This window comes from Nyctereutes procyonoides, unplaced genomic scaffold, assembly GCF_905146905.1.
Source record: "Nyctereutes procyonoides isolate TBG_1078 unplaced genomic scaffold, NYPRO_anot_genome, whole genome shotgun sequence".
NCBI classification, from domain to species: domain Eukaryota; kingdom Metazoa; phylum Chordata; class Mammalia; order Carnivora; family Canidae; genus Nyctereutes; species Nyctereutes procyonoides.
Genome location: NW_026575049.1, coordinates 21574026 through 21585327, shown reverse-complemented (window position 1 = coordinate 21585327; position 11302 = coordinate 21574026). Strand labels below are relative to the sequence as shown.

General features: G+C 43.8%; 1 protein-coding gene across 2 annotated transcripts in view; it reads right to left on the bottom strand.

The window, feature by feature from the left end:
• Nucleotides 1–1117: 1117 nt before the first annotated feature.
• Nucleotides 1118–11302, bottom strand: part of SMC1B (structural maintenance of chromosomes 1B) — a 71336-nt gene continuing 61151 nt past the window's right edge. Inside the window, exons 19-25 of one of the 2 annotated variants that reach the window (XM_055329031.1) lie at nucleotides 10843–10941; nucleotides 8928–9084; nucleotides 8105–8259; nucleotides 6946–7097; nucleotides 5138–5207; nucleotides 2491–2601; nucleotides 1118–1257 (exon numbers count right to left, since the gene is read on the bottom strand). In XM_055329031.1, the coding sequence (XP_055185006.1) occupies nucleotides 1156–1257; nucleotides 2491–2601; nucleotides 5138–5207; nucleotides 6946–7097; nucleotides 8105–8259; nucleotides 8928–9084; nucleotides 10843–10941 (846 nt within the window). In that variant the 3' untranslated portion in view covers nucleotides 1118–1155. The remainder of the gene's footprint in view (nucleotides 1258–2490; nucleotides 2602–5137; nucleotides 5208–6945; nucleotides 7098–8104; nucleotides 8260–8927; nucleotides 9085–10842; nucleotides 10942–11302) is intronic. The other variant, XM_055329032.1, reaches the window with a different exon arrangement.

Below are 11302 nucleotides of genomic sequence, written 5' to 3'. Positions count from 1 at the left end.
ATTTATTTATTCATGAGAGACACAGAGAGAGGCAGAGACACAGGCAGAGGGAGAAGCAGGCTCCCTGCCAGGAGCCCGATATGGGACTCGATTCTGGGACTCCAGGATCACACCCTGACCTGAAGGCAGGCTCTTAAACACTGAGCCACCCCGGCATCCCCAGCCCTCCCCAGTCCTGTCTTCAATGGAAGACCCTCAGCACCTTAGAATTTTTTTATTCCATATTTTGTTGCTTTAATTTTTTTAAATGTTTATATGCTTACAAACTCTTGTGTCAAGGGGTGACTTTCGGTAGATTGCAGTGAGGGAGCTACTCTGTCAGGTACAAAATTTTTTTTTTTAAAGATTTTATCTATGAGAGAGAGAGAGAGAGAGGCAGAGACACAGGTAGAGGGAGAAGTAGGCTCCTCACAGGGAGCCTGCTGTGGGACTCGATCCCCAGACCCAGGATCATGCCCTGAGCTGAAGCAGACGCTCAATCATTGAGCTACCCAGGAATCTCTGTTAGGTACGAAATTTTACTCCATTTTGAAAATAGAAATGAAGTATTATTGAAAACACTGCAACTTTCTTTCCTCCCCATAAAATATATGTAAGTGGAGAAGTCAGTTGTTACTTGGGAAAGCTTATGTTCTTCGATACTTCCTTAACAGAAATTACACATAGAGAAATCTTGATTTCATTGAAGCAGACATAACTCAGTTTCACCCTAAAATTTTTTTTTGTCTGTAAAATTATAGATTGGAGACATTTGAAATTAGAATATTCTTTATTGATATTTTCAATATTGACATCAGTTCCTCTGAAATAACTTCCCATAAAATCTGGGTTCAATGCCGTATAAGTAGTATACTTGAGACCCAAGAATTTTCCTTAAAGATTGAACGTACAAGGCAAGAAAGACCTGAATGAAAAAAATGCAGAATTCAACATTTTTCTGACTTTCAAAATGGCAGTTAAGACTATGGTACAAAATTGTACCTGCCACACTAACTCTGGGGAAACGACCTATGGGGAAGGGGCCCAAACTGGGACAGAAGCCAGCTCCAGCGCCTGGCCACGCAACTGCTTCCGCACTTTGTTGTTCAAGAGCAAGGACTAAGGGGTGATCCTGACCTGCCTGACTGTCCTGTTGGCTCAGAGTCATGTGAGGTCTTAACGTGACTCGTGGTTTCTTTTGCTGTTTTCTCGGTCTTCGGTGTCTGGATACTGGGAAAGATCCAGGGTCAAAACTCTGCTGAACATGCAGTCATCATGCTGAAAAGAGAGGAGACAGCCAAAAGTCAGCTCTCTGCTTAGGGACGGTGTCCTCAAATATCTTGGGTCACTAGGGAACCTGGATCCACACTTAAAACAGGGGCCACTTGTGTCCAGTTACATCAACCTCACATCTGTGTGGTCCCTGGTGGAAGGTTCGGCTTTGAGCGAAGGCCTGCTGAGGCCAACAACACAGGACAGGTTCTGACAGCAGGCACAGGTGTCCCATTGGCAAAGGACATGTGCGCTGCAGCAGGAGAAGGTGCTTGCTCTGCTCTGCCCTGCAGTCGCCATGGAGAAGGCGCCCACATCCTCATGCATCACAGGCTTCACTGAAGGACCTGTGCTCACCACACTTCTGTTCATTTCTCCCTCCCCTGACTCCCTGATCCAGAAGCCCTGAACCCCTTTTCTGCTTGTTTAGCCTGGAATGGTGTCGAAGCCCAAGTCCTAGCCAGCAGCTCTTGGGGTTACTCTTCACCAGGTGTGTCTGCGGTGTGCATGTGTGGTGTATGTGTTGGTAAGCTGCCTTTTGCCATTCTGATTTACAGAGCCCCAGCTAGAGAACCTAGCATGGGTAGAGGAAAAAGGTATTTTTTACTCTTCTACACTGGTATGACAATTTCCAGTGGCCCCCTAACATCTTTCCCTAACAGGAGTGGGAAGTTAATTTTTATCTTAGTTTATTTATTTATTTATTTTTATCTTAGTTTAAACGAAAACTCAGGAAGTAAAGCCTAACTGTCCAAAACTGAATGATCTGAATTAGTTGCTCTATTCCGTTAGCTCAGGTAAGTGTCATGAACAGGTTAAGAAAGGAGTGTTTGATCAGACGTAACTTAGAATTCAATTTCTTTTTTTCCTCTGGTCCTTTTTCAAAGGTAAATAGGTCCTTTAGTGCTACCCACATGCGTTTGTTTTGCCTAAAGCATTCTAACATTACAAAAATATATAATATTCATAGTTAGTGGTATATGTTAGCAAGTACCTTAACAAAACTATCCTACTGTTCTGCAATTTTTGATTTGCTTTTTCACTTAAAACATATCTTAAAAATTTCTGTGTACTGCCATAGAAAAATAATGAGGTCTTAAAATCTTATTCTGTTTAAAAAATCATTTAAGTCTATATTAGTTAACTGAAGAAATCAAACTGTATCTCCATTCTACTGGTACTTATGATTAGGTGTCAGGAGTCAACCAAGTGACTTCTCTCCCCGTCGCTGGTCCTCACCTCTGGATAGACGCCTATCAGCGCATCAGCTTTGGAATAGAACTCCTCTTTTAGGGAAATGATTATCATCTGAAACTGCTCTTGAGTCTGCTCTTTGATGTAACTTGAGACCTGGGGGAAATGAAAAGCCCACATTTCACCAGCAGGGAAAGGCCTCATTGCTGGCCCCGGGATGGTGACTGCCTGTCCCTGGGTCTGCCCCTTGTAGGTAACGAGGCACTGGGCTTTCTGGTAATTCAGTAAATCCATGATAACTGCAGAAATGGAAAGAACTCAGATTCCAAAATAATAGGTTAGTAAAAAATTGTAAATCTTATTAAATCTATCCTCTAAAACTTTTAAGAATTTTTTTTAAGAACAGAGCTTTTACTTAAGATACTATCAAGTGAAAAATGCAATCAGCTTTCATAACAAGATAAAAACTGTCGCTCATACACTACGTGAGGGCAAGAACAGACTGGTATTTAAACTTCCAACTTCCTGTTTTGCTAACTCAAAGCCAGAAGATGAAAAAATGGCAATTATGGTAATTGCCATTTTGTGGCAATTGTGGCCAAAAATGGTAATCATGATCCATAGCATAATTATTTGGTTAGAGCTGAACTCCGTGGCTCCTTCAGGAAGCTCGAGTTCAAGGCATGAGAATCTGAACAAAACAAGCTCTGGATAGAAATGGGTCTTGCTGAGCAGCCTCTACTCAGAACCCAGAAAAAGATGGAGATGAACTGAGCTACAGTTTCACAAGGTATCTGCTGACACTCTGCGTGTCTCCGAGGGGCTTGAAGCGCTCTTCATTTGCATCGTTCCAGACAATGCTGCGGCGCTAAGGACGCAGCTCTGGCAGCAGGCATGGCATCAGGTGTGGCCGCGCCGCATGGGAGTAGTCCCTAGCTGACGTGCGCCATGGAGGGGAAACTGCTTTGGGCTGAGCAGCAGACCCACAGCAGAAGGAACTCCATCTACCGTTGGAAGCAATGGTAGCCACCAGGATGCAGGGCTAAAAGTCGTGGGGTGCTGACAGGAGTGGGAGACGAAGCAGAGGGATGCATCTGGCTTGGAGAGTTACCTACGGTAAGTGGGGGCACCCTGACCCTGGGAGGGAGTGGGAGCAACTTCCAAATTGCTCGTCCTACGTGTCACACTCAGGGCAGTGGTGAGCATTTACAGGAGAGTAAATCTCAAGGGGAGACAAAGCTAAAAGGTTTTTAATACCTCGGATGGGTGTCACCAGGAGAGTCTTAAGTCTCTGGAGGCGACAGTGATATATCTAAATTTTGCTAGAAGACCCGGACACTTTAAGAGAAAAGCAGTCCACAAAAATATATACAACCTGGGTTCAAAGTGCCAGAATCCCCTCTTCAGGGGAGGTTTCTCCAAATGAGTCAGGCCGTGGAGTCCAATCAGCTGATGCACACTGGCTGGCATTCAAGAGACAGATTTTCTGTTGTCCCCATGTTTTCCTCCACCTATTACCTTGAAGTCCGGCAGGTCACAGAAGGTGGCTCTTTGTTGTCCTCTACAAGGTTCAAGAGTCTGGGGATCAGTTTTCTAAATTTTGTGACTGTGGAGCAGACATGCTGTCCTTATGCACATGGTGATGTGCAGAAAGCAGGGGCCTGGAGAAATCCGGGCTGGAGTACCCATCGGGAAGTGCTGGAGGAAGACACGCCTGGTTCCCCGCTGGAAGGCCCCTCAGCCCCAGCCCCTGACACTCCCTGCCTCTTAGGCAGCTCATGGCAGGCTCTGTAGACTAAACCCGGCAGGTCAGGTTCAGAGACTCAGACCCAGCTGCGGTGGCACCTGAACCCTGAAGACCACTGGGAGATGGACTCCTTAGCCAAGCTCACAAGACTAAGGTATACTGCAGCATGCCAGTTTACACTGCCTGGGATCAGAATCAGGAGTCTGATCCATCCAGCTCCAAAACAGACAGCGCTGGCATGGCAATGGGACCATGATACAGAGTCTGTGGGCCAGAGCTGTGGCTTCCCTCTGCAGCTGACTCATACTGTCCTTTGGTCATGCTTTCACGGCTGACTCCATTCTCGTGTCAGAAAGTCACAGTGGAGATGCGTGGCTTCAGTGTCGGTCCTTTCAGGGGGTTTGTATATCGATGCTTTCATCTTGAAGGCTGACCTTAACTTGAACTCCAAGAGTCCAGCTGTTTCCTTAGTTCCCTCATTGTCTCAAATACTGAAAATAGGATCATGTAGGAGTGCAACGATCAGGTAAGTTTCAGTAAATGAAGGGGGGTGGGCAGAAGTTTGAACTTTAATTCCTTTGGAATTTTGTTTAGAAATGTCTATTTTTGGACTTTATTAAACAACTGATTTGGTCCTATTTGCCACAGGGCCTACTGGTAACCCTCTAAGTCCCAGGATCTAGATTTGGGGAGAAGTTTACCACTAGCAATGGTACTGACTCAGTAAAACTTGATTCCGTTTTGATTCCATAAGAATTCATTGAGGGTCCCTTAAACCTCGAATGAAAACTATTGCCCCTAATTTTTAGATATTTAACTCAGATTTGATTTTTAATCACCAGTTATCAAACTGTGGGTGTTCAGGATAAACTGTCTTTCTGACCAGAATATGATCCTCAAATTGTAAACATTCTACTGGAAAATTAAAAGCAGAAAGAAACTTACCTTGCCAATGTTTGTGTTGTCCAGGGCTGCATCTACTTCATCTAAAACAAAGAATGGAGCAGGCCGAAAACTAGAAAAGAAATTACACTCAAGTTGCAGCTTTCTATTTGTTTTACAAGAGACCTGGAGAGGATTAACAGTATTCAGAGTAAGTAAGCTACATCACCTTGGATGCTTCGCCTCAGTCACCAATGACCCCTATGATGCTAAGTCAAATGTGCAAGGCTCAGTCCGTGTCTCCCATAACTGATGCAGGTGGCATCTGGGGCTCCCCTCCCCCGGCCTTTGGCTCTGATGTCAAGGATGACCATCTATTCCCCCAACCTGACCCACTGCTCCTTCCATCTCTTCCACCAACTTCTCTCAGTGCACTGCCGTTGAGGTGCAGTTACTAATTAGCTCCCTTGGTGATTTCTTCTCCTCTCAGGGTTTGAATATGGTCTATGTTGGTGGCTCCCATGTCCAGCAGCTTACTCGAAAACTCCATGTGGAGGTCTAATAAATAGCTCAAGCTCATCCAAAATCCCACTCCTCACCTGCCTCTCCCTTCACACTCCACACCTTGTCTGCTCAGCTTCTGCTCTTGCCCTGGTCCAGCCCACCCTCCTCTCCCACCGTGATTGCTACAGTAGTTTTCTAGCCCTGTGCCTGCCACTGTTGCATAGAGGCTATTCACTACAGATGCCAGGCTCTCTCTGGCTTCCAGACTTTGTACTTGCTGTTCCTCATGTCTAGAACATTCTTCCCTTAGCTATCTGCATGACGTGCTCCCTTCATTCTTTCAAATCTTTGCTCAAACAGGCCTTCTTCCCAGGTGACTCTTTAATATTGCAAACCCTTCCCAGCTACTTACGATCTCCATTCCCTATTTTGTTCTCTGTAGTTATCTGTCATTTCCTGATAGTCTCTACGTTACAGAATGAGTTTACTAATATACCTGCTCATCTGTCTTCCCCAATGGAAATAAAGTCTCTTTGAGGCAGGTATTTTGTTTTGTTCGCTGCTGTCTCTCCAAAGCTACACCACCACTTCCACACAGTAGATATTGAAAGCTGTTGAATAAATGGATGGCAGTGACACCTGATACTAGTCCTGTCCTGCTAGGACTTGCTCAGCACAGGCTCATGGTTTGATTCCCAGAGTCCACAGACAGAGGAACTGTCTGTTCCTCTCCTGTAATGGCTTCCTTTTTTACCCCTGGGAACAGTTAAAAGTAGTTGGAGAACTCAAGATAATCCTCCTGGTCATGAAAGCAGAGAGGCAGCATCATGTGCACCTACGTCTTCATCTCAGGATTTGCATGTTGAAAATCAGTTGTCCTAATTTTAGCTAACAATTTTACTGACTGACTTCACAAACCACCACCACCACTAGTGGAAAGGAGGTTAAACATTTTTTCAGAAGAAATGCTTCATTTAACATGCTTTCCATAAACAGCTCTCTGAACAGGCACTAGGAAAATAATATACAGGTCAGGAGTTTTTGTTCTGTTTGGGTTTGTTGTTGACTGTTTATTGGCAATCCTGATGTCACATCTGGCTATTCCAGTATTTCTTTTTCTTCTGTAAAGCTGGAATACTATAGTAGCTGGTAATTACAGAAATTAAATGAAAGTCTGCCAAAGACTGAGTTGTGTGTTTTGTGTGTTAGATTTGCAGTCTAAATTATTATAGGCCTAAAACAGAACCTGAATATTGTCTGGCTGAAGAAAAGAGTCTTGTTTCACATATGCGGAAACAGATCTTCTGTGGGGAGGTCTGTTTGGTTTCTGCCCTGATGCAAAATCAGATAGCTCACTGTGACCTTACCTGTGCACAGCAAACAGGAGGGCTAATGCTGCCACACACTTTTCTCCCCCTGACAGATTGTCCATTGGCATGAACCTTTTGCCTGGAGCCACACAGTTATAGCTAATTCCCTCTAGGTAAGGCTCTTCTGGGTTCTCTGGGCTAAGAAATGCCTGAAACACAGGTTATTTATTTACAAAATCAGAAAAGGAGTAAATTTCAACTTTGGAAATTGCAACCGAGTTTAAATGCCAAATATTCTATTGGTTAGGTTTCCCTCCATTGTGATGGCAAAATACCAATGCCTGCAAATATGCAGCTCTACAGGTAGCCACAGGAAACAGGGCTGTCTGGGTGCGTAATAGAGGGGGAACATGGTAACACACACAAAAGATCAGGCCTCTCCAGAGGCCTGCCACACCTTGGCAGCACATGCCACAGTCTGACATAACAGCCTTTATTCAGCACACTCAGCCCATTCACTGGCCACTTACTGAATACCCACTGTGGGCCAGGTACTGTGGCAACAGATGAATCCTGCTTCAAGGAGTTTGTGGGTTAATTTTAGTTTTACTTTGCTGAAAATAAGTAAATTAATTTTGGCTAAAATTCTAAATATCTGATCCAGGATCAACTTTCGGCCATAAAAGAACACCACAAGAAAGGTAAGAGCAGATGAAGACCTGGTCTACATCTTGACTTCACATCCAGTGCAACAGGATCTGCTATGGGTATTGGCTCCAGAATGGGCAAGGGTGATAGCAAAGAGACTGTTGACACACAGTCCTGCTTTGGTTCTTTCCCCCTCCTGACCCCAGGTCAGCCATTCCCCAAGACCCCCTACATTACATGCACCTTCACTACAGAAACCACTGACTGTTCCATAAAATCAAATTAGCACTAGACAGCAGAACTCCAAAACTGAAGAGATCCTGGAAACTAAATGACCTAACCCCCTCATTTTTCAGATGAAGAGATGGGACCAGAGAGTCTCTGCCTTGTCCAGGCCAGCCAGTGGGAGTGAGTGGGTCACAGTCACCACGGTAACCAATCTTCTGGAATGGATTTTGCTCCGGAAGTGGCTCATTCAGATAATGTGATGGACATTTATTTCCCACCAGAAAAAAACTACCACCAAAACCAAGTTCTCAGTTAACTTTTGGGGGTGAAAAATATGTACCTGGGCACTGACGTTTCTGCAGAGCTTCTTGTAGATTTCATCAATAGAGATTGAAACGTGCTCAAAACACTGGCTGAAAAGGTCATATCTCCTTTTTTTCACCTGTTCAAACTCTTGCCTACACATCCTGGCTTCCTTTTTGCTGGCCTCAAAAGCTAAAAGAGAATCATTGTTCTTTATTTTGCAGACCACTGAGGGGCTGGCTCCTCTTATTTCAACTTTAAAGCATAGAATATTTTAAAAACTGGATTTTGAATTTGATTGTCTTGAGTAAAATCTATCTTTAAAAATACTTCAATTATTATTGATTCCAAGAACATGGCTCTTAAAATTGATGAGCCCTTTTTCCAGTAGAGCTAATTTTAACATAATAATGAAAAATTCTGAAAGTACCTAATAATGACCATTATGTTGATATAAAAAAACATATCTGTTCTAAAATAACCAGTACACCTGGGGCGCCTGGGTGGCTCAGTCAGTTGAGCATCCGACTCTTAGATGCTCCTCTTCTACTTAGATTGTGATCTCAGGGTCATGAGATTGAGCCCTGTGTGAGGGGGTGCATGTTCTCTCTTTCTCAAATCTTTTAAAAAAATAAACCAGTACACCTGTTCTTAAGTTAAAGCAGAACACTTTCAAAAGGGAAGCAATTATTAACTCAGTATTAAAAATGCACATTAATATAAGACAACAGAAGAAAATATATGATACAGATAAATAAAGCTACAATCATGGGGGGCAGGGATTGCTGATAATTGTTACAGAAATCAAAACCCGTTGCACTCAAGAATACGGCCTCCTGGCAGCTACAGCTCAGGCTCACCATCTGTGGACTCCTGAAACTTGTCTCTGATGGTTTTTAGGTTTTCCAGGGCTCTCAGGTTGGGGGCTGCCGTCTTCAACAGGACATCTTCCTGGGATGCTACTTGTTGCAGTAGGAGTTTAAGGTGGGCCTCTATTTCTTTATCAGACTCTAGAGCCTATTATTGGGCAGAGAATTGCAATGATTACCCTGTCTTTCCAAACTGCTGAGTAATCAGGAACAGGGCCCTTCAGGATTGGCCCCTACCTTCCTTCCTCCACACCTACTCCTTCCCTCCCACAAAGCCCTGAGTCTGAAATACGGTCAGGCTGCCCTATCCCAGCTTCCTGAGCCACCTGGGCTCTTCCATGGCTCTAGTGTTACAGATACTGCTCTCAGAACATACTTCCCTTCCATATTTCCTAGTCTGGCAAAAAGCAACAATTCATATACCATCTTCATTTACTCAGTCATGAAAAAACTGTAATTGTTTACTATGTATTAGACACAGAGGATTCAGTGATGAAAACTGTTTTGGCCTGACCTTAGCTCACAGGGAAGTCAGACATACACGCTGGCATTTACAACAGCGTGAAAACCCTCACAAGCATAGGTGCTGTGAGGTACGGAGAAAGGGATTCAACCCATCTGGAGGGGGGAACACTTAAGCTGAAACCAGAACAATGAATAGAGTTTGAGTGAGGAGGGAAGGGAAAAAGAGGTATAGGCATGCGTGACCTTCTTGGGAAGCCTTCTTGCCTCCCAGGATCTTTAATTTATACATGATAAAGGTGACATTTTAAGTCATTGAGAATTATTTGAAAAATGTTGGGTAAACTGGCTAACTTAGGTAATTTTTAAAAAACAGATTCTTATACCATATGCCAAAATAAATTTCAGATGAATCAAATAGGTAATAAAAGCAAAGCCATGAACAGAAGAATATTTATAAATATTTACTTGGTAAATAAGGTGGGAAGGATTTTCTAAGACAAAAGCACTAAACAGACTACAGAAAAGACAAAAGACAAAAGCTTTTCTTTGTGTAAAAGCAGCACAAATACAATCTAAGAGTCCAACAAATCTCACAACATATATGAAGAACATGCAAAATTAAAATATGTGGATATCGCTATTTGGCCCCCACTCTCCACTCCCTCCTTTCTCACGGAGCCCGTGTTTAACCATTTCTCCCTCATGTGTCCCCTGTAGCTGGGGGCTAGTCCACCCCCCCCCCCAGAGCGATTGGTCAGGAAGGAACACATGGCCTAATTCAGGCCACTGTGATGTAGGCCCAATTCCTAGAGTTCCACACCACGACAAAAGGCAGCCTAGCCTGTCTCTTCTCTGAAGGTTGTGGTTGTGTGGCTGGAAAGTCAAGAATGGCTAGTCATTTGGCCTCAACGAGAGGCAGCCTCAGGATGGAGTCAAAACACAAAGAAACGTAGCATAATGGTATAGCTTACAGGGATGCCTGTGCAACAGAGCCGGAGCTGCTCAGTTAGAGAGCACTTGAAAGTGGATCCCAGGTGTGCCCCCACAATTTTGAAGGCTGTGTCTTCTACTGCAGGGGCCACACTGGGATGCTGACAGGCCACAGCCAGGATGCTGGAGTATGGTGGCTCCTTCTGTGTCTTGCAGGACTTCGCAGAGACTAATAATCATTGTGAATCTCCAAGGAGACAGCCCTTCAAAAAACTGGCTGACCACAGCTCTTCTTCTTTGGAGAGAAATTTCATGATACTAATATTCTGCTGAATACACAGTAAGAAATGCCAATCTAAACATTTTTAAAAAGCTACCTACTTACACTATTTCTTCAAAAACCATCAGGAAATCTACTTTCCCCCCTAATCTTATGCTCAATGTCCTAAACACTATTCCATAGTATATTTAAATAACAGTAAGTTAGGGCTAACACCAATCTTTCACTTACCTTCAAATCATCTCTTAGAGAGCTATAGTCTATCTCAATGGCTTCTTCTTTCTCATAGATGTCAACTGTCGCCTGGGTACTTTCTGCTTCAGTTCCCAACTGAAACACAGACAAAGCCCTTTCTTTGTAATATGAAATGTGATCTCTCCCCATCCATCTGCCAAGGCCTCCAGTTGATTCTCACCTCACTCCTTACTGGGGTCTACCAGGCCATGATGCTCTGACAAGATCCCTAGGTACTTCCATGTGTACAGTATGAATTAAGAGCTAGTGATCCAGTATAGTCTCTCCCACAACAGAAGAATCTTCTGTAAGAACCCTGGCAGGTCTCGGTAACGTACCCTCTGTCTGAACACCTCATCCTAGCTTCCACTTACCAATTGTGGTAAGACAATTACTCTTGTAACGACTATTGTAATTATTTCTACCCAGTGAGCCTTGTTTAGCCCTTTGGAGAGAA